This window comes from Corythoichthys intestinalis, chromosome 6 (genome assembly GCF_030265065.1).
Source record: "Corythoichthys intestinalis isolate RoL2023-P3 chromosome 6, ASM3026506v1, whole genome shotgun sequence".
In the NCBI taxonomy this organism is placed as follows: domain Eukaryota; kingdom Metazoa; phylum Chordata; class Actinopteri; order Syngnathiformes; family Syngnathidae; genus Corythoichthys; species Corythoichthys intestinalis.
Genome location: NC_080400.1, coordinates 57,339,904 through 57,364,043, shown reverse-complemented (window position 1 = coordinate 57,364,043; position 24,140 = coordinate 57,339,904). Strand labels below are relative to the sequence as shown.

Sequence of the window (24,140 nt, the reverse complement as noted above, 5' to 3'; positions counted from 1 at the left end):
CGCCAAATTTTTCATTGTGACGTAATTCATTTAAAAGTTTAAAATATGCGAGTAAATAATTTTTAAAAGTCGTTTGTTTTTTTTAAACTAAATATTAGACTTCAATTAATGATTCTAAGCTAAAAATGACAGACATTTTGAATAATAAATATAATTGCTTACCTTCTTTTTATGGCTAAGTTGAAACAAAAGCAGTTGCGCGACATCTGTAAACGGGGGTTTTCAGGGTAAAACGGACAAATTGAAAATAATTCGGTGGCTTAGTGCGCCATGAATCTGCTATGGCAACATATAGACATATTGTTCTATCAAACACAACAGTTGTATTGGCTTAACATACAACAGTTTCTTTTAAAGAGGAGTGTATATATATGATATATATATACTACCGTAGTGTACATAATGAAAAATCCCAAAGTTCAAAAGTTTGGGGCCATTCAAGCTGGGTCTTGACACTCGGTGATACATGCTACATGGAGTTTTTGGATCGAAAAGAGGTAAAGACGCGATAATATCTTGTTAAAATCTTGGCGTCTTTAATTATGCTCTCTCATGCTCTCATCTCAAGTTAGGGTTGAGGGGTTTAATTTTTTTTTTTTAAATGCCCTCCTGCTCAAAACTTTTCTTCCACCAGAAAATAAAGATTTTAAGCTTTCCAATGATTATGACATGCGTACAGGACAATTTTGAAATTTGGCCAAATTGGGGGTCTCAGAGCGGAACTTCAAGCCACCTGAGTGTTTTCCTCCGTATATAGGCGTTGTCCCCAAAAAATCAAAGTAGATACCCTATTTTTCGGACTATAAGCTGCTACTTTTTACCCTCATTTTGAATCCTGCGGCGTATTTGTTGAATTACTGTATTTGGTTTTATAGGTAACACTTTATTTGACAGGGGAGTCATAAGACCGCTATAATTATAACATGACACTGTCATGGGCATTAATGAATGCTTATGATAGATGTAATGAAGTGTCATCTGGCAAATTTTGTCACTAACTCCATTTATGTCTAGCAAAGATTCATTGCACTATAGTTTATTCATTGGCAGTGCAGTGGTTCAGTGGATAGCATGTCTGCCTCCTATTTGTGAGGTAGAGTTTGAACCCTGGCTCACTTCTGGTCTTTTTCCAAGGATTCCTCCCACATTTAAAAAAGAAGCATTTACGGTTAGTATTTGAAATGTGAATTAGAAAATAAAAAGTTGCTTGTTTCTGTGTGCCCTGTGATTGGTTTACTACTATAGAGTGTAATCTGCCTCTCATGGTCTGCTGGGCAGGTTTCATCCATCATTCTAATGAGGAAAAGCGGTATGTAAAATGGGTGAACTGACTTCAATGCACTGTAAAGTATATTTTATATGTATTCGGACTGTTGGGTTAAACCCAGAAAAAAAGCCACTAATGGAATTATTCTCGAATAACTGATTAAATTGATAAGAATAATAGACTGAACAATTAAAAATGATTGAACTTAAACTCTTAATTTTTTCCCAAATTATCTCATTTCCAGCTCAAAATATACTGTACCTGCTCCACCACTGCCCTTTGTCCAAGTGTAACCTTCTCTACAATATTCTCACTCCATCCTGTCGTTCCCATCACCATTCATTTGCACAACACAGTCCTTGTCCAAAGGGTCCTTAGAGTGCATAGTGTCAAAGTGATGGTTGCTCACTACATACCTTCCGCAGGCATCCAGCGCCAAGGCAGGCATAAAACAACGGTCAAACTGGATTTCCTGGCGAAGGTAGGAGGTCCTCTTCTGGCAGGTGTCGCCTGTTCCCTCCTGTGAGGCTGACAGGAACACCACCAGCTCAAAGTGATTCGATGTACCTTCACGCAGGACAGAGTAGAGGGGGCTACGGCAGTCCAGGGGATGGTAAAAAGTTAGTGGGAAGATGAAGAAGGGGCAAGGATGTTGGCCCAGATGATCCACATAGAAGTCCAGAGAGGTTTGATGCAAGGGTTGACCTTCGTGCGCCTCATAGAGCACAGCACTCACTTTCACGTCCACCAGAGGGCGCCTCAGCAGGTTAGTGGCTCTTAACATGAGGCAAGTCTGACCCTGGTGCTGGCCCACCACGCCCTGATGGCTGAACTGGATGCCTGCTGCTCGCTTTTGAGGACAAGAGATCTTGGCCACAAACGCACCTGGTAGACAATTGAGAATCAGTATATGACAATAGGTACTTCTTCTTTTAAAGCAAAGATTAGCTTTTTGTTTGGATTTTTTTGTGACGCTACAACCCCTAGCAAAAAGTATGGAATCACCAGTCTCAGACGAGCACTCACTCAGACATTTTATCATGTAGAACAGGGGTCCCCATCTGCCGGGCCGCGGACCGGTACCGGTCCGTGGCGCATTTGCTACCGGGCCGCACAGAAATAATAAATTAATAATGACCGCATTCTGGCCGAATTAACCCTGTGCCCCTGCTTAACACACCAATATCTCTGTCTACTCTAGATATAATACTACGGGATAGATTACAGTGTTGTCATAGAAGTCCATTGATTGGACTGCTAGCAGTATATCTTGTTTGTGTATATAATATATCTTTGTGCGCTTGTCCTCGATAATAGCGTATTACTAGGCCGCGGGCGCAGCACATTTGTTCCCGGAAATGATTAGCCTCCACACGAGCGAAGATAACTGGAAAACAGACGTCTTTGGAGTATTTTTACGGCGAAAAAGATATTTTTGTGGCGAAAAGGGCACCTGACGAGCCTACAATCTCGAAGACCCACGAACTGCGAAGGAGTGGATTCGTGACCCATTTGTGAATAAACAGAGAGATCGCAAATGACGGCGACCTTATTAAACGTACATTTGAGACAACAACTCTACCGAGGTTCTGGATTAAAGTCATTCTGGAATATCCTGACATCGCGACAAGAGCATTGAAAACCTTGCTACAATTTCAAACATTGTATCTTTGTGAAGCGGGCTTTCTTAATTAATGTTTAACGACAAGGCGAAGTCGTTAATGGTGAGTGTGGTGTGCAGCTGTTGTGTGCAGCTTACATGGCAGGATGAATCTGAGGAGAACTTTTCTACAAGTCCTTCCATGATCAAACGTAAGTTAATATTCCTTTCTTTCAAGAAAGTTTGTAGTGTTTACTTTGGAATCGCTGCATTTGCGCATTTTGCGGCTATGTTTAACATTACGCGCATGTGCAGAACCGCATTGTTGCAATTTTTGATGGGTTGCACACTTTGTCAGAACACCGGTCCGTGAAAAAAAAGACCCAAATAACACCGGTCCGTGGTGCAAAAAAGGTTGGGGACCCCTGATGTAGAACAAACTCAGATAAAAAGCTTGAAAAAATAAGGAATTAGTTAAAAAGTGCAATTCTTCAGCATTCAGAAACACTATAAGAAATGAATAAAAAACATTGTGGTGGTCAGTAAATGTGTATATATATATGGAATCACTCCATTCTGAGGAAAAAAATCATGAGAAACAAACAAAGTAATAAAAATCGTAACATATCTCTAGTATTTAGTTGCACCACCACTGGCTTTTATGACAGCTTGTAGTCTCTTAGGCATGGACATGATGAGTATTCTTTATCAATTTGGTGCCAACTCTCTTTGATTGCAGTTGCCAGATCATCCTTTAGTTGTAGCCTTGCTGTGGAGCATTTGTTTTCCATTTCCACCACAGGTTTTCAACAGGGTTGAGATCTGGGCTATTTGCAGGCCATGACATTGACTGGATGAGTCTTCCTCCAAGGAATGCTTTAGCAGTTTTAGCTCTGTGGCATGATGCATTGTCATCTTGGAAAATGACAAATTTTCAATTGAAGGGATAAGAAAGCTGTCTAAAATTTCAACGTAAACGTGTGCATTTATTGAAGATTTAACCACAGTGCCTTTGCTTTACATGGAGCCTCATATCATCAAGGACTTTAGGGAATTTTGATGTTTTCTTTAGGCAGTCATTTTTGTAAATCTCACTAGAACAGCACCAAACAAAAGTTCCAGCATCATCACCTTGTGAAAAGTCAAGAATCTGAGTTTGTTCTACATGATAAAATGTCTGAGTGAGTGGTCGTCTGAGACTGGTGATTCCATACTTTTTGCTTGGGGTTGTATACTAAAAGATAGAACTGCATGTCAAGAAAATCTACTTTATTCCTACAACATGTTTGTTTTAAATATTGTTAAAATGATGTTGCATTCTTTCATGAAAGTTTCATTCATCCATTAAATATTTGCATGACATGCAAAAATGACTTACATAAGCCCAAAAATAAAATACAGTGGTACCTCTACATATAGATTTAATTCATTCCGGCACCTGGTTTGTAAGTCGAAATGGTCGTATGTCGAGCTGGATTTTCCGATAAGAATGCAGCATATAATAATAATTTGATTAATTTGTTCCACAGCACATAAACCTACGCTAAATCCTTCATAAATACTGCAGGTGCAATTACACATAGCAAAACAAATTATAAGTAAGAATCGTAATAATAAAATAATAATGTAACAAATCGGGTTCTAATGTGCCATTTGTGTTGTGCATGCTGTTCCTAAACACACTGTACGACTGACGAGAGGGTGAGAGAGGTGCGGAAGTACGAACATATTACTTTCTCTTTTCATGTTCTGTTGTTATAGCCGTGTTGCATTGCACAAGTTCTGAAATAAATGTTTAAAAACCTGACAAAGCGGGCAACATCCTTGCCAATGTTACAATAATAACTAGGCCTGCAAGCATGTGAAATACATTCACACACACCTAGGTAAAAAAAAAAAAAAAACCCTATTGAAGAGGGTCCTACAAAAAAAGGAGGCTTTACTGTGCTGAGCAGCCACGACCTTATTCAAAACTAGAAATGGATCTTCTAAATGGGCCAATTCAAACAAGTGTGCCAAATCATGGCTCTCTAAGCTGCCTACGCCCCTGAAGAAATCTAATTAGGTGAGTAGTTCTGCTTTACATGTAGTCCGTTACATTTACTTGAGTAACATTTTAAGAAAGATCTACTCCTAAGAGTAGTTTTACTAAGCTATACTTTTTACTTTTAGTTGAGTAGATTTGTGAAGAAAAAACGCTACTCTTACTCCGCTACTTTTGGTTACACAAGAGTTACATTTTTCCTCTTTATTTCACATATTAGATTTATTATTATTTTTTTGCTAGTGATGCTATTGCCAAGAGTAGCGCTACTAATTTCACCAGTGACACATCGCAACAATAATCACGACTCTATTACACCAATCAGACGCAAGCTTGCCGTTCTATGATCACGCCAGCCTGTTCAATCGCGCGTCTTTAAAGCACCGTAACAAATGAAGTATTTCACATAGAGTGCTGCCCTCAACATGAATCGAAAGCACAGATTTAAAACTCCCAGTTTTTATTTGGCATCGATTGACCACGAAAAACAGGAGATATGATCCTTTTAATTTAATAATTGTGACAATGAAGGATCACAGTATTCACTATTCAAACTAGGATCTATTTTCTCCACTAGGGGATAGGGCACTCATGCTCTTTGGACAAATAATGCTTCATTACTGATTTTTTTCTTTGGCTTAATGTGTTTGTGTAATGGGTTATTGTACGGTATCATTATTGCAACAGTTCATATAGATAAGTTTGTGCTGAGAGATAAAAAATGCCATTGTTAAAAAAAAAAATCAAACAAAAATAAGCAGTTACTCAAAATGTTACTCATTACCTAGGTATTCTTTTCACTGGATACTTTTTACTTGTACTTGAGTACATTTTTGGATGACTACTTTTACTTGAGTAATATTATCTTGAAGTAACACCACTCTTACTTGAGTCAAATTTTTTGCTACTCAACTCACCTCTGGAAATCTACTTCTTTTTAATGGCAAACAACATAAGCCTTAAAATGTAGTATTATGAAAACTCATGTGACTACACTGACCAACCTGAAAGTAACTGAACATGTATAAGTAAAATGAGAGACTTTCTGTTGCCCCTAGCTGGCGCTGTAAGATTGATGCAAATGACCCCTACAGAACCCTTCAGGGTGCCACTCTCATCAAGTACGGGAATTTTGGCACAGATTGTTGTATGTCTGCCAAGTTATCCCAGATAGCAAAATATAACTCGAGCGGACATGGGATAGATGCACAGATGTTATTAACTTAAGATCTCATTTCTCATGAATAGTCTCACCAAGTTTGAGGAGGGTCCAACAAGCTCCCTAGGCGCTAATGTCTCAAAAGTGCAGCCTGTAAATCGATAAAAAATTCACATTCAATCTGAAAACCCCGATTTCCTGTTGGGTTTGGGATATGGGCCCAAGAGACTTTTTGATTCAGCTTTGCACAAGGTATCGACTCTCCAATTTTCATCATTCCAAATTGAAAAAACCTAATAGGAGAGGCCTTTTTGAAAAAATTAAGAGCAAGATGTTGAGATGAGCCATTTTGTTCTGATTTTTCGCAAGGTCGCAAAATTATCGAAATTTAAGCCAAGCCGCATGTATTTGAAAATTTCTGTGAGTTTTCGAGCTTGTTAATTCCTTCAAATCATCCAATCTCATATACCCTGACAAAAATAAACATTTGCATTACAATAGGGCTCTCGCACCAATTGGCGCTCAGGCCCTAATAACTGTCACCTTAACTTTTAAAGACTGGCCAACTGAGGGGGGATGAGGACCATCCAGATCTTAGACATATTCCGGCAGAGCCAGTTCAGTGACGCGCACACCACACTCATATTTTTCTATCATTTCCCATCTTAATTTCAATGGTAAGCGTAATCTTTTTCCTTTTTCCAATCACCTGCACTAACATTCTTGGGACCCATGTTGATTTCTCTCACAAGAAAATCCGCCGATCTGCCGTCTTGCGGGAAAACAATGATATTGCGATGCTGTTGTAAATCTTCGTATTTCGAGCATGTCGTCATATGTTGAGACAAATGACGAGTCAAAGTCGTTTGCATGTTGAAGTACCACTGTATCCATAAATTCACATAATATTTAGCTCCATTGAGGCACAACTTTACTGCTACGTAATAGTACTCGTTCTCGTGGTAACAGACTTTTTTTCTCGTAATAAGAGTTCGACTTTTTTTCTTATAGTAATGGTATGACATAAGTGACGTAATGAAGAATTGGAATAATATTGCGCATCTCCTGAGTCTATATTTTAGAAATAGCTTCATAAATAAGGAAATCCTTTATCTTTTGGCTCATCTACAGTGGTATGAAAAGTATCTGAACCTTTTTGGAATTTCTCACATTTCTGCATAAAATCCCCATCAAAATGTCAAAACAATCAAAAATGTGATCCGCGTTTTGTCAACATCACACAGATGAAAAAAACTGTGTTCTTTAACTAAAACCACCCAGACATTTATAGGTTTTCACATTTTAATGTGGATAGTATGCAAACAAAGACAGAAGGGGGAAAATAAGTACAGTATGTGAACCATCACATGTAATATTTTGTGGCCTCCCCTTTGGCAGCAATAACTTCAACCAGATGCTTCCTGTATCTGCCGATCAGTCTGGCACATAGATCAGGACTAATCTTGGCCCATTTTTCATCCTGATAAACTTTTGAATTCATTCTTCCATTAATATTTGCGAGTTGTCCAGGCCCTGAGGCAGCAAAAGAGCCCCAAATCATGATGCTCCCTCCCACCCACAATGCTTCATGGTGGGGATGAGATGTTGGCAGTGGCGAGCTTTTCCAATTTTCCTCCACACATGACGTTGTGTGTTACTCCCAAACAACTCAACTTTGGTTTCATCAGTCCACAAAATATTTTGCCAAACCTTCTGTGGAATGTCCAAGTGCCTTTTTGCGAACATTAAATGAGCAACAATATTTTTTTTTAGACAGCATTGGCTTCCTCTGTGGAGTCCTCCCATGAACACCATTCTTGGCCATAAGTTTACATATTGTTGATGTGTACACAGAGATATTGGACTGTGCCAGTGATTTGAAGTCTTTAGCGGACCCTCTAGGGTTCTTTTTTTTACCTCTCTGGGTATTCTGCGCTGAACTCTTTGGTGGACGGCCACTCTTTGGGAGAGAAGCAACAATGCCAAACTCCATTTGTAGACAACTGGTCTGACTGTCGATTGATGAACATCCAGACTTTAAGAGATGGGTTTGTATCCTTACCCAGCTTTATACAAATCAACAATCCTTGATCGCAGGTCTTCAGATGGAGCCATGATGCACATCAGACAATGCTTCTCATCAAAGACATTTCTTATCAGTTGTATGTTTTATAGTGGGCAGGGCAGCTTTAAACCACTCATCAGTGATTGGGCACACACCTGACTTAGATTGTTTGGTAAAAATTGGTTTCAATTGCTCTTTAAGTCTCCCTAGGAAGAGGGTTCACTTACAGTGCCTTGCAAAAGTATTCGGCCCCCTTGAATCTTGCAACCTTTCGCCACATTTCAGGCTTCAAACATAAAGATATGAAATTTAATTTTTTTGTCAAGAATCAACAACAAGTGGGACACAATCGTGAAGTGGAACAACATTTATTGGATAATTTAAACTTTTTTAACAAATAAAAAACTGAAAAGTGGGGCGTGCAATATTATTCGGCCCCTTTACTTTCAGTGCAGCAAACTCACTCCAGAAGTTCAGTGAGGATCTCTGAATGATCCAATGTTGTCCTAAATGACCTATGATGATAAATAGAATCCACCTGTGTGTAATCAAGTCTCCGTATAAATGCACCTGCTCTGTGATAGTCTCAGGGTTCTGTTTAAAGTGCAGAGAGCATTATGAAAACCACGGAACACACCAGGCAGGTCCGAGATACTGTTGTGGACAAGTTTAAAGCTGGATTTGGATACAAAAAGATTTCCCAAGCTTTAAACATCTCAAGGAGCACTGTGCAAGCCATCATATTGAAATGGAAGGAGCATCAGACCACTGCAAATCTACCAAGACCCGGCCGTCCTTCCAAACTTTCTTCTCAAACAAGGAGAAAACTGATCAGAGATGCAGCCAAGAGGCCCATGATCACTCTGGATGAACTGCAGAGAGCTACAGCTGAGGTGGGAGAGTCTGTCCATAGGACAGCAATCAGTCGTACACTGCACAAATCTGGCCTTTATGGAAGAGTGGCAAGAAGAAAGCCATTTCTCAAAGATATCCATAAAAAGTCTCGTTTAAAGTTTGCCACAAGCCACCTGGGAGACACACCAAACATGTGGAAGAAGGTGCTCTGGTCAGATGAAACCAAAATTGAACTTTTTGGCCACAATGCAAAACGATATGTTTGGCGTAAAAGCAACACAGCTCATCACCCTGAACACACCATCCCCACTGTCAAACATGGTGGTGGCAGCATCATGGTTTGGGCCTGCTTTTCTTCAGCAGGGACAGGGAAGATGGTTAAAATTGACGGGAAGATGGATTCAGCCAAATACAGGAACATTCTGGAAGAAAACCTGTTGGTATCTGCACAAGACCTGAGACTGGGACGGAGATTTATCTTCCAACAGGACAATGATCCAAAACATAAAGCCAAATCTACAATGGAATGGTTCAAAAATAAACGTATCCAGGTGTTAGAATGGCCAAGTCAAAGTCCAGACCTGAATCCAATTGAGAATCTGTAGAAAGAGCTGAAGACTGCTGTTCACAAACACTCTCCATCCAACCTCACTGAGCTCGAGCTGTTTTGCAAGGAAGAATGGGCAAGAATGTCAGTCTCTCGATGTGCAAAACTGATAGAAACATACCCCAAGCGACTTGCAGCTGTAATTGGAGCAAAAGGTGGCGCTACAAAGTACAGTGCCTTGCAAAAGTATTCGGCCCCCTTGAATCTTGCTACCTTTCGCCACATTTCAGGCTTCAAACATAAAGATATGAAATTTAATTTTTTTGTCAAGAATCAACAACAAGTGGGACACAATCGTGAAGTGGAACAACATTTATTGGATAATTTAAACTTTTTTAACAAATAAAAAACTGAAAAGTGGGGCGTGCAATATTATTCGGCCCCTTTACTTTCAGTGCAGCAAACTCACTCCAGAAGTTCAGTGAGGATCTCTGAATGATCCAATGTTGTCCTAAATGACCTATGATGATAAATAGAATCCACCTGTGTGTAATCAAGTCTCCGTATAAATGCACCTGCTCTGTGATAGTCTCAGGGTTCTGTTTAAAGTGCAGAGAGCATTATGAAAACCACGGAACACACCAGGCAGGTCCGAGATACTGTTGTGGACAAGTTTAAAGCTGGATTTGGATACAAAAAGATTTCCCAAGCTTTAAACATCTCAAGGAGCACTGTGCAAGCCATCATATTGAAATGGAAGGAGCATCAGACCACTGCAAATCTACCAAGACCCGGCCGTCCTTCCAAACTTTCTTCTCAAACAAGGAGAAAACTGATCAGAGATGCAGCCAAGAGGCCCATGATCACTCTGGATGAACTGCAGAGAGCTACAGCTGAGGTGGGAGAGTCTGTCCATAGGACAGCAATCAGTCGTACACTGCACAAATCTGGCCTTTATGGAAGAGTGGCAAGAAGAAAGCCATTTCTCAAAGATATCCATAAAAAGTCTCGTTTAAAGTTTGCCACAAGCCACCTGGGAGACACACCAAACATGTGGAAGAAGGTGCTCTGGTCAGATGAAACCAAAATTGAACTTTTTGGCCACAATGCAAAACGATATGTTTGGCGTAAAAGCAACACAGCTCATCACCCTGAACACACCATCCCCACTGTCAAACATGGTGGTGGCAGCATCATGGTTTGGGCCTGCTTTTCTTCAGCAGGGACAGGGAAGATGGTTAAAATTGACGGGAAGATGGATTCAGCCAAATACAGGAACATTCTGGAAGAAAACCTGTTGGTATCTGCACAAGACCTGAGACTGGGACGGAGATTTATCTTCCAACAGGACAATGATCCAAAACATAAAGCCAAATCTACAATGGAATGGTTCAAAAATAAACGTATCCAGGTGTTAGAATGGCCAAGTCAAAGTCCAGACCTGAATCCAATTGAGAATCTGTAGAAAGAGCTGAAGACTGCTGTTCACAAACACTCTCCATCCAACCTCACTGAGCTCGAGCTGTTTTGCAAGGAAGAATGGGCAAGAATGTCAGTCTCTCGATGTGCAAAACTGATAGAAACATACCCCAAGCGACTTGCAGCTGTAATTGGAGCAAAAGGTGGCGCTACAAAGTACAGTGCCTTGCAAAAGTATTCGGCCCCCTTGAATCTTGCTACCTTTCGCCACATTTCAGGCTTCAAACATAAAGATATGAAATTTAATTTTTTTGTCAAGAATCAACAACAAGTGGGACACAATCGTGAAGTGGAACAACATTTATTGGATAATTTAAACTTTTTTAACAAATAAAAAACTGAAAAGTGGGGCGTGCAATATTATTCGGCCCCTTTACTTTCAGTGCAGCAAACTCACTCCAGAAGTTCAGTGAGGATCTCTGAATGATCCAATGTTGTCCTAAATGACCTATGATGATAAATAGAATCCACCTGTGTGTAATCAAGTCTCCGTATAAATGCACCTGCTCTGTGATAGTCTCAGGGTTCTGTTTAAAGTGCAGAGAGCATTATGAAAACCACGGAACACACCAGGCAGGTCCGAGATACTGTTGTGGACAAGTTTAAAGCTGGATTTGGATACAAAAAGATTTCCCAAGCTTTAAACATCTCAAGGAGCACTGTGCAAGCCATCATATTGAAATGGAAGGAGCATCAGACCACTGCAAATCTACCAAGACCCGGCCGTCCTTCCAAACTTTCTTCTCAAACAAGGAGAAAACTGATCAGAGATGCAGCCAAGAGGCCCATGATCACTCTGGATGAACTGCAGAGAGCTACAGCTGAGGTGGGAGAGTCTGTCCATAGGACAGCAATCAGTCGTACACTGCACAAATCTGGCCTTTATGGAAGAGTGGCAAGAAGAAAGCCATTTCTCAAAGATATCCATAAAAAGTCTCGTTTAAAGTTTGCCACAAGCCACCTGGGAGACACACCAAACATGTGGAAGAAGGTGCTCTGGTCAGATGAAACCAAAATTGAACTTTTTGGCCACAATGCAAAACGATATGTTTGGCGTAAAAGCAACACAGCTCATCACCCTGAACACACCATCCCCACTGTCAAACATGGTGGTGGCAGCATCATGGTTTGGGCCTGCTTTTCTTCAGCAGGGACAGGGAAGATGGTTAAAATTGACGGGAAGATGGATTCAGCCAAATACAGGAACATTCTGGAAGAAAACCTGTTGGTATCTGCACAAGACCTGAGACTGGGACGGAGATTTATCTTCCAACAGGACAATGATCCAAAACATAAAGCCAAATCTACAATGGAATGGTTCAAAAATAAACGTATCCAGGTGTTAGAATGGCCAAGTCAAAGTCCAGACCTGAATCCAATTGAGAATCTGTAGAAAGAGCTGAAGACTGCTGTTCACAAACACTCTCCATCCAACCTCACTGAGCTCGAGCTGTTTTGCAAGGAAGAATGGGCAAGAATGTCAGTCTCTCGATGTGCAAAACTGATAGAAACATACCCCAAGCGACTTGCAGCTGTAATTGGAGCAAAAGGTGGCGCTACAAAGTACAGTGCCTTGCAAAAGTATTCGGCCCCCTTGAATCTTGCTACCTTTCGCCACATTTCAGGCTTCAAACATAAAGATATGAAATTTAATTTTTTTGTCAAGAATCAACAACAAGTGGGACACAATCGTGAAGTGGAACAACATTTATTGGATAATTTAAACTTTTTTAACAAATAAAAAACTGAAAAGTGGGGCGTGCAATATTATTCGGCCCCTTTACTTTCAGTGCAGCAAACTCACTCCAGAAGTTCAGTGAGGATCTCTGAATGATCCAATGTTGTCCTAAATGACCTATGATGATAAATAGAATCCACCTGTGTGTAATCAAGTCTCCGTATAAATGCACCTGCTCTGTGATAGTCTCAGGGTTCTGTTTAAAGTGCAGAGAGCATTATGAAAACCACGGAACACACCAGGCAGGTCCGAGATACTGTTGTGGACAAGTTTAAAGCTGGATTTGGATACAAAAAGATTTCCCAAGCTTTAAACATCTCAAGGAGCACTGTGCAAGCCATCATATTGAAATGGAAGGAGCATCAGACCACTGCAAATCTACCAAGACCCGGCCGTCCTTCCAAACTTTCTTCTCAAACAAGGAGAAAACTGATCAGAGATGCAGCCAAGAGGCCCATGATCACTCTGGATGAACTGCAGAGAGCTACAGCTGAGGTGGGAGAGTCTGTCCATAGGACAGCAATCAGTCGTACACTGCACAAATCTGGCCTTTATGGAAGAGTGGCAAGAAGAAAGCCATTTCTCAAAGATATCCATAAAAAGTCTCGTTTAAAGTTTGCCACAAGCCACCTGGGAGACACACCAAACATGTGGAAGAAGGTGCTCTGGTCAGATGAAACCAAAATTGAACTTTTTGGCCACAATGCAAAACGATATGTTTGGCGTAAAAGCAACACAGCTCATCACCCTGAACACACCATCCCCACTGTCAAACATGGTGGTGGCAGCATCATGGTTTGGGCCTGCTTTTCTTCAGCAGGGACAGGGAAGATGGTTAAAATTGACGGGAAGATGGATTCAGCCAAATACAGGAACATTCTGGAAGAAAACCTGTTGGTATCTGCACAAGACCTGAGACTGGGACGGAGATTTATCTTCCAACAGGACAATGATCCAAAACATAAAGCCAAATCTACAATGGAATGGTTCAAAAATAAACGTATCCAGGTGTTAGAATGGCCAAGTCAAAGTCCAGACCTGAATCCAATTGAGAATCTGTAGAAAGAGCTGAAGACTGCTGTTCACAAACACTCTCCATCCAACCTCACTGAGCTCGAGCTGTTTTGCAAGGAAGAATGGGCAAGAATGTCAGTCTCTCGATGTGCAAAACTGATAGAAACATACCCCAAGCGACTTGCAGCTGTAATTGGAGCAAAAGGTGGCGCTACAAAGTACAGTGCCTTGCAAAAGTATTCGGCCCCCTTGAATCTTGCTACCTTTCGCCACATTTCAGGCTTCAAACATAAAGATATGAAATTTAATTTTTTTGTCAAGAATCAACAACAAGTGGGACACAATCGTGAAGTGGAACAACATTTATTGGATAATTTAAACTTTTTTAACAAATAAAAAACTGAAAAGTGGGGCGTGCAATATTATTCGGCCCCTTTACTTTCAGTGCAGCAAACTCACTCCAGAAGTTCAGTGAGGATCTCTGAATGATCCAATGTTGTCCTAAATGACCTATGATGATAAATAGAATCCACCTGTGTGTAATCAAGTCTCCGTATAAATGCACCTGCTCTGTGATAGTCTCAGGGTTCTGTTTAAAGTGCAGAGAGCATTATGAAAACCACGGAACACACCAGGCAGGTCCGAGATACTGTTGTGGACAAGTTTAAAGCTGGATTTGGATACAAAAAGATTTCCCAAGCTTTAAACATCTCAAGGAGCACTGTGCAAGCCATCATATTGAAATGGAAGGAGCATCAGACCACTGCAAATCTACCAAGACCCGGCCGTCCTTCCAAACTTTCTTCTCAAACAAGGAGAAAACTGATCAGAGATGCAGCCAAGAGGCCCATGATCACTCTGGATGAACTGCAGAGAGCTACAGCTGAGGTGGGAGAGTCTGTCCATAGGACAGCAATCAGTCGTACACTGCACAAATCTGGCCTTTATGGAAGAGTGGCAAGAAGAAAGCCATTTCTCAAAGATATCCATAAAAAGTCTCGTTTAAAGTTTGCCACAAGCCACCTGGGAGACACACCAAACATGTGGAAGAAGGTGCTCTGGTCAGATGAAACCAAAATTGAACTTTTTGGCCACAATGCAAAACGATATGTTTGGCGTAAAAGCAACACAGCTCATCACCCTGAACACACCATCCCCACTGTCAAACATGGTGGTGGCAGCATCATGGTTTGGGCCTGCTTTTCTTCAGCAGGGACAGGGAAGATGGTTAAAATTGACGGGAAGATGGATTCAGCCAAATACAGGAACATTCTGGAAGAAAACCTGTTGGTATCTGCACAAGACCTGAGACTGGGACGGAGATTTATCTTCCAACAGGACAATGATCCAAAACATAAAGCCAAATCTACAATGGAATGGTTCAAAAATAAACGTATCCAGGTGTTAGAATGGCCAAGTCAAAGTCCAGACCTGAATCCAATTGAGAATCTGTAGAAAGAGCTGAAGACTGCTGTTCACAAACACTCTCCATCCAACCTCACTGAGCTCGAGCTGTTTTGCAAGGAAGAATGGGCAAGAATGTCAGTCTCTCGATGTGCAAAACTGATAGAAACATACCCCAAGCGACTTGCAGCTGTAATTGGAGCAAAAGGTGGCGCTACAAAGTACAGTGCCTTGCAAAAGTATTCGGCCCCCTTGAATCTTGCTACCTTTCGCCACATTTCAGGCTTCAAACATAAAGATATGAAATTTAATTTTTTTGTCAAGAATCAACAACAAGTGGGACACAATCGTGAAGTGGAACAACATTTATTGGATAATTTAAACTTTTTTAACAAATAAAAAACTGAAAAGTGGGGCGTGCAATATTATTCGGCCCCTTTACTTTCAGTGCAGCAAACTCACTCCAGAAGTTCAGTGAGGATCTCTGAATGATCCAATGTTGTCCTAAATGACCGATGATGATAAATAGAATCCACCTGTGTGTAATCAAGTCTCCATATAAATGCACCTGCTCTGTGATAGTCTCAGGGTTCTGTTTAAAGTGCAGAGAGCATTATGAAAACCAAGGAACACACCAGGCAGGTCCGAGATACTGTTGTGGAGAAGTTTAAAGCCGGATTTGGATACAAAAAGATTTCCCAAGCTTTAAACATCTCAAGAAGCACTGTGCAAGCCATCATATTGAAATGGAAGGAGCAACAGACCACTGCAAATCTACCAAGACCCGGCCGTCCTTCCAAACTTTCTTCTCAAACAAGGAGAAAACTGATCAGAGATGCAGCCAAGAGGCCCATGATCACTCTGGATGAACTGCAGAGATCTACAGCTGAGGTGGGAGAGTCTGTCCATAGGACAACAATCAGTCGTACACTGCACAAATCTGGCCTTTATGGAAGAGTGGCAAGAAGAAAGCCATTTCTCAAAGATATCCATAAAAAGTCTCGTTTAAAGTTTGCCACAAGCCACCTGGGAGACACACCAAACATGTGGAAGAAGGTGCTCTGGTCAGATGAAACCAAAATTGAACTTTTTGGCCACAATGCAAAACGATATGTTTGGCGTAAAAGCAACACAGCTCATCACCCTGAACACACCATCCCCACTGTCAAACATGGTGGTGGCAGCATCATGGTTTGGGCCTGCTTTTCTTCAGCAGGGACAGGGAAGATGGTTAAAATTGACGGGAAGATGGATGCAGCCAAATACAGGAACATTCTGAAAGAAAACCTGTTGGTATCTGCACAAGACCTGAGACTGGGACGGAGATTTATCTTCCAACAGGACAATGATCCAAAACATAAAGCCAAATCTACAATGGAATGGTTCAAAAATAAACGTATCCAGGTGCTAGAATGGCCAAGTCAAAGTCCAGACCTGAATCCAATCGAGAATCTGTGGAAAGAGCTGAAGACTGCTGTTCACAAACACTCTCCATCCAACCTCACTGAGCTCGAGCTGTTTTGCAAGGAAGAATGGGCAAGAATGTCAGTCTCTCGATGTGCAAAACTGATAGAAACATACCCCAAGCGACTTGCAGCTGGAATTGGAGCAAAAGGTGGCGCTACAAAGTATTAACGCAAGGGGGCCGAATAATATTGCACGCCCCACTTTTCAGTTTTTTATTTGTTAAAAAAGTTTAAATTATCGAATAAATTTTGTTCCACTTCACAATTGTGTCCCACTTGTTGTTGATTCTTGACAAAAAATTAAAATTTTATATCTTTATGTTTGAAGCCTGAAATGTGGCGAAAGGTTGCAAGGTTCAAGGGGGCCGAATACTTTTGCAAGGCACTGTATTAACGCAAGGGGGCCAAATAATAATGCACGCCCCACTTTTCAGTTTTTTATTTGTTAAAAAAGTTTAAATTATCCAATAAATTTTGTTCCACTTCACGATTGTGTCCCACTTGTTGTTGATTCTTGACAAAAAATTAAAATTTTATATCTTTATGTTTGAAGCCTGAAATGTGGCGAAAGGTTGCAAGGTTCAAGGGGGCCGAATACTTTTGCAAGGCACTGTACTTATTTTCCCACTTCTGTCACCGCTTGGATGCCATCCTCATTAAAAGATTAAAACCTATAAATGTTTAAATACCTATAAATGTTTAATGTTAAAGCAGACACTGTTTTTACATGTGTGTGATTTTAACAAAGATCAGATCATATTTGATGGTGATTTTATGCAGAAATGCGAAAAATTCCAAAAGGTTCAGATTCTTTTTCATACCACAGTACATAAAATTATAATCAGGGGTGCACATAATTTTTTTGCCCAGGTTCTCAGAGGAGGACCTGGAGATGTGACTTGGTCCTCATTGAGCTTGAGAGCCGACCCGCCTGATGCGATAAAATTATGACAAGCTTTACTTAGAGCCAATTACCTTTAATTAATTATATAAACAATTAACGCTTGATTAACATCAACTGGCACAACAAAATTGCCATTACTTTGAGGTGAAATGTAAAGAAATAAACATAAAAGCACCAATTCAAAATAAAGGGCATTCATATGCGGCTCTCACATTAACTCCAAGCCTTTGTAAAAATGGGATGTCCTCCTCATACGAGCTCATTGAACGTGCATGTTTAGCTTTGTGAAATGCGAGCAAAAACACGTTTGTCAGCGCATGGTGCTGTTCTACAATAACTTTATTCCGCCACTTGTCCATAGGGCGAGTGGGGTCCAATCTGACATAGATAGTTTGCTTAATTGCCACATGCTCTGTTTTTTTCGTGCTTTTCAAAGTTTGGATGGCTAAAATTCTTTGACCCTACATAAAATGTGCTGCTCTTATTAGCGACATTGGGATTCTCACGGCAAATGTTGCACCACATTTCCGTGCGAGCATCATTTGCTTCTAGCCATGGTACCTCCTGCAGCCACTTTTCAGCAAAAGTCCTTTTTTTCGGTAGCTTCGGTGATGTCTCTGTCGTCTGTCTGTCTTTTGACGGGGGTGGGGGATCACGGAAATAATTACTCAGTGGGGCCGAGAGAAAGTGATTTTCTCGTGTCCGCCGCAAATACAGTTGTCAGCCATTGGTACGCAAAAGCGTATTGAACCCGTTGAGGGCCAGCGCGTTTGTCTATGTCTGGTACGCATGCGCGCATGCGGACCACTTATGTGCACCCCTGATTATAATCAATAGATGGCTTTATACTGATGCTTCGTCATAGCTCCCAGCTAAGGTACATGTACGTAAAGTGTGTAGCGGTTTACTCTATGTAATAATATGACTTTTTTCTCGTATTACCAAACAAACAAACAAAAAAACGGGCAAAAGCACACATATGCACCCCCCCCCCCACACACACACACACACAGACACACACACTCTGGCTGTGGACCTTAAGGATTAAATTATTTTAGTTTTCATATTTAATTTTAAATTAGGCTGGATATATGTTAATTTTATTGCAGTATATTTTGTATTAAAAATACATTGCTGATAATTATTGTTTTTCGAGGTTGTTATATTATATCAGTCAAATATGTACCTAATTAATTCAGGTTTGAATAAAAATATTATAATAATATAATATATAAAACCATATATGAATATAATATATATCATATAATATAAAAAAATCACTTTTTAAATACAAAAAAAATAAAGGGTGACAGCTATCTGGCCGGCCGTCTCTACCAATGAGGTGTCCTTTATTTTATTTTTTTTCAGGGAGTTGGCAACCATAGGTGTGGTAGACATTATAAAACAGACCAATTATCGGCCACACTGTATATTTCTGTCTGTTTTGTCAAAAATATCCAATTACCTATTCCACAGTCAAAAAATGACTTGTGGATAATTTGGTATTTGGTTCTTCCATTTGGTCCCAAACATGTCAAAGGTCAAAGGTTGAGGAAATGCATGTACCTGTGATGAAAGCCTCTAGCATGAGTCCCAGCAGCATCTGCACAGCCAGCAGAGCTATAGCACTGGGACAGTCGCCACTGGGGAACATGGTGCCGTAGCCAATAGTGAGCTGCGTCTCGAGGGAAAATGAGAACGCGGCAGTGAAGCTGGTAATGTGCTTCACACAAACCACGTGCCCTTTTGGGGGCGCGTCATGATCCGGCACCTCGAGGTCTCCGTTGACATGTGCCAGCAGGTACCAAAGACAAGCAAACAGCAGCCAATGAGCGATGAAGGATGCACAGAAGGCCAAGAGGACCCATCTCCAGCGCAGACCTACTAACTGTCCCCACATGTCATGCAGGGCTAACAGCCAGGCACGGTTCGGCGCTCCCAGCCACGAGCTAGAGGGACACAGCGGAGGGCGAAGGGTGCAGCGTCCGTCTTTGGTGACCAGACGTTGCTGGATCGGTGACGACAGAAGAGGGGTTGAGGAAACCTTGACATCCAGAATGCTGTTATTGGAGTTGCTTGTCATCTTTAGAGTTCCTGAAAAAAAAAATCAAAGTTGAAAGGAATATTATGCAAAATTTACACTTGGATTACTCATGAAATGGCCCTAATATTTCAATTAAGAAACATGTTTTCTGGAAATACATCTAACATGGTTCTCAATGGCTAAACTGAGATTTTCTAATTTGAAAAGTCAATACGCAGCCTGTTTTGGTTGTTATTGTTTTGATTCTGTATTTACAACGGATGTCCCGCTCTCTATCCATCAGCCAATTACGTCCTATATCTTTGTTCAGGTTGCTAGGCTTCGTAAACTAAGGTTGCAGAAATTGCAGACAAGGACATGCATATAATGGTATGTTGTGCTCTTGTACTACAAGTACAAAATGGTAAATGGACAATACTGTGAAGACAAGGCACTAAAAGTATGTGTGCTAGTGGTAGAAGCACATGTACTTGTATTACAAGTGCTAGTGGTAGAAGCACATGTACTTGTATTACAAGTATATTTAAGTATACCAACCAGTAAAGCAAAGCTACCCATGCAGTTTCTCCAGAAATGGCATTTTCTTGTTTCCGCATGATTGAGATGCAACACTGGTATGCAGTAAGGGTGTGCCAAAAAAAATCCATTATTAGCTCATTCACTCCCAGCCTTTCAGCAGTAAAAAAAAGTTAGTTCATTCTTTTTCCATTCTTTAGAAATCAGCATTAGAAAATAGCTTAGTTTGAGCAATTCTTGAATTTCTGATGAAAAAACAAGAATCAAGAATTTTTGTCAAGAATCAACAACAAGTGGGACACAATCATGAAGTGGAACAAAATTTATTGGATAATTTAAACTTTTTTAACAAATAAAAAACTGAAAAGTGGGGCGTGCAATATTATTCGGCCCCTTTGCGTTAATACTTTGTAGCGCCACCTTTTGCTCCAATTACAGCTGCAAGTCGCTTGGGGTATGTTTCTATCAGTTTTGCACATCGAGAGACTGACATTCTTGCCCATTCTTCCTTGCAAAACAGCTCGAGCTCAGTGAGGTTGGATGGAGAGTGTTTGTGAACAGCAGTCTTCAGCTCTTTCCACAGATTCTCGATTGGATTCAGGTCTGGACTTTGACTTGGCCATTCTAACACCTGGATACGTTTATTTTTGAACCATTCCATTGTAGATTTGGCTTTATGTTTTGGATCATTGTCCTGTTGGAAGATAAATCTCCGTCCCAGTCTCAGGTCTTGTGCAGATACCAACAGGTTTTCTTCCAGAATGTTCCTGTATTTGCTGCATCCCTCTTCCCGTCAATTTTAACCATCTTCCCTGTCCTTGCTGAAGAAAAGCAGGCCCAAACCATGATGCTGCCACCACCATGTTTGACAGTGGGGATGGTGTGTTCAGGGTGATGAGCTGTGTTGCTTTTACGCCAAACATATCGTTTTGCATTGTGGCCAAAAAGTTCAATTTTGGTTTCATCTGACCAGAGCACCTTCTTCCACGTTTGGTGTGTCTCCCAGGTGGCTTGTGGCAAACTTTAAACGAGACTTTTTATGGATATCTTTGAGAAATGGCTTTCTTCTTGCCACTCTTCCATAAAGGCCAGATTTGTGCAGTGCACGACTGATTGTTGTCCTATGGACAGACTCTCCCACCTCAGCTGTAGATCTCTGCAGTTCATCCAGAGTGATCATGGGCCTCTTGGCTGCATCTCTGATCAGTTTTCTCCTTGTTTGAGAAGAAAGTTTGGAAGGACGGCCTGGTCTTGGTAGATTTGCAGTGGTCTGATGCTCCTTCCATTTCAATATGATGGCTTGCACAGTGCTCCTTAAGATGTTTAAAGCTTGGAAAATCTTTTTGTATCCAAATCCGGCTTTAAACTTCTCCACAACAGTATCTCGGACCTGCCTGGTGTGTTCCTTGGTTTTCATAATGCTCTCTGCACTTTAAACAGAACCCTGAGACTATCACAGAGCAGGTGCATTTATACGGAGACTTGATTACACACAGGTGGATTCTATTTATCATCATCGGTCATTTAGGACAACATTGGATCATTCAGAGATCCTCACTGAACTTCTGGAGTGAGTTTGCTGCACTGAAAGTAAAGGGGCCGAATAATATTGCACGCCCCACTTTTCAGTTTTTTATTTGTTAAAAAAGTTTAAATTATCCAATAAATGTTGTTCCACTTCACGATTGTGTCCCACTTGTTGTTGATTCTTGACAAAAAAATTACATTTCATATCTTTATGTTTGAAGCCTGAAATGTGGCGAAAGGTTGCAAGATTCAAGGGGGCCGAATACTTTTGCAAGGCACTGTAAATAATGGACATAAATTTGTTTGGCTACTTTATTAATTAATAATGTATGATGCATCGATAATCGTGATCATAATCAATACCATGATCATCATTCAATAATCGAATCGTAGCACCCTGAATCATAATCGAATCGAATCGTGGGGTGGGTGCCTAAGATGGCGCACCCCTAGTATGCAAGGTTCCCTCTAAGGCAGTACTTCTCAAATAGTGGGGCAGGCCCCCCCCCAGGGGAGCGCAGAGCGATGCTGGGGGTGGCGCATGTGACGTTGGGGAACATAGTTTTTTGCCGTGCTAGAATAAAGTGTAATTGCACATCCACTCAGTGGGTGGCAGTGCCGCTCTCATTTTCAGCGTGTGCGCAATATTTTTAACCAAACAAGAGCACACAGCAAAGAGCACTGGAGATATGAAAAGCTAAGACAAAGTAATATGACGAAGCTTATGTAGCATTTGGCTATTGCCTTTGACTTTTAGTACAGTGGGAGGCGAGGAAAGGCCAGTCTGTTTACTTTGTGTAAAAATGTTTGCAGCGGACAGCAGGACCTATTTTTTTCAGCGAAAACGTGCCGAATATTGCCAACAATCCTCCCGCTTTGTCAGTGTTACATCAGTAAGCCAGCAAGCACTGTCAGCATCATATAAGGTGGCATACCAAGTTGCCCGGAGCAAAATAAGCCCCACCATAGGAAAGGAGCTGATACTGTCTGCAGCAAAAATAAAAACTGTCCCTCTGTCCAATGACATTGTCATTTTTCGATTAATTTTTGTTTTTTCAGTCTAAATGTTTGGCATATTATCCTCGTGAGTTAATGTTGCTAATCAATTTGAATTTATTATTATTTATTGATTTTATTCAATTTTATTTTTCAGTATCAAACGGTCAAAAAATGTATCTTGAGTGTATTTTTACTGTATGGATGTTTTTCTTTAAATTTTTTTTTTCTTTTATCTTAAAAAGAACACAATGTTATGCAGAGGTGTACTTATGATAATAAGAATTTTATATACAAATGATACTACAGTATTGGCAGAGAGTTGGGGGGGGCGCGGAACTTTTACGTCTTCCTGGGGGGCATAACAGAAAAAAATTGAGAAGCACTGCTCTAAGGCAATCGCGCATTGCTTGCACAAACTCGATGCACAAGAAAATCGATGCAGCACACAGAATAAAATTCAACAGAAACGTATGGTAGTTTCACTAGGACTACTTCGGCGCCGCAACACGACACTCCTATTGGTGTGTTCGATACAGCAACGCAACGCTCCCATTGGTGCGTTCCATTCGCCAGCGCGATGCTCTTATTGGTGAGTTTTATATGGCAACGCTACATTCCCATTGGCGGGTTACTACACCACGATTGTATACAGTTGTGAGGTGCATAAGCTGGGTGGGTGCGGAGAAAAATTAAGAGTGAAAAGTGAGCTAGACTCCGGTGCTGTTTTACGGAACAACATTCAGCTGCCAATTTTTGCAAGCGTTACTGTATTAATTAATACCTAATTTTAGAACCGATATAATTTAGTTAATTAGACCAGGGGTTTTCAACCCAGTCCTCAAGGCACACTGTGGGTCCTGGTTTTTGTTCCAGCCGATCCAGCAGAGACAGTTGAACCAATGAGGCTTCTGCTAAAACAAGCCACACCTGACTGCAATCAACTGATTGCACTTGTAAAACACCAGATTGGGGAAAAAGTGTTGTCATCTTGTTTGGTAAGAATGAAATCCTGCACCCACAGTGTGCCTTAGTGGAATAGGTTGGGAACCCCTGAATTAGACAATAAAAATTGTTTTCTGTACCATTTTGCAATGTAACTCAATGAGTAGCAGGCGTCTAGCCAATAATGTGACACTGTTCACTTCACTTACGCTACGCAGCCCATACAGTGGGGAGAACAAGTATTTGATACACTGCCAATGGGAAAACCCATTGGCTGTGTATCAAATACTTGTTCTCACCACTGTAGGTTCTTTGCAGGTTAACTAGCCAACAACAGTGCAGCGGAGTAGAGACGCAAATGCTAACCCTTTATTATGGCGAAAGGAACGGGCAGCGATACTACACTCAACACGCCAAAGTAAAAAAGAAATGCAGTTCTTTTAAGATGGAATGGCTGTCAGAGTACAGTATGTGCAAATAGAAGAACAAGCGGTGAAACTGAGATTTTTTCTTTGTTTTTTGTTTTTTTTCACCTGTCCTGTATAGCTGCTTAGACATGGAGAATAGGAA

General features: G+C 40.9%; 1 protein-coding gene across 1 annotated transcript in view; it reads right to left on the bottom strand.

Annotated features, from left to right (window-relative positions):
* Window positions 1-796: 796 nt before the first annotated feature.
* Window positions 797-24,140, bottom strand: part of kcnj13 (potassium inwardly rectifying channel subfamily J member 13) — a 40,924-nt gene continuing 17,580 nt past the window's right edge. Inside the window, exons 2-3 of the mRNA XM_057839352.1 lie at window positions 19,109-19,636; window positions 797-2,152 (exon numbers count right to left, since the gene is read on the bottom strand). Of these exons, the coding sequence (XP_057695335.1) occupies window positions 1,578-2,152; window positions 19,109-19,625 (1,092 nt within the window). The 5' untranslated portion in view covers window positions 19,626-19,636 and the 3' untranslated portion in view covers window positions 797-1,577. The remainder of the gene's footprint in view (window positions 2,153-19,108; window positions 19,637-24,140) is intronic.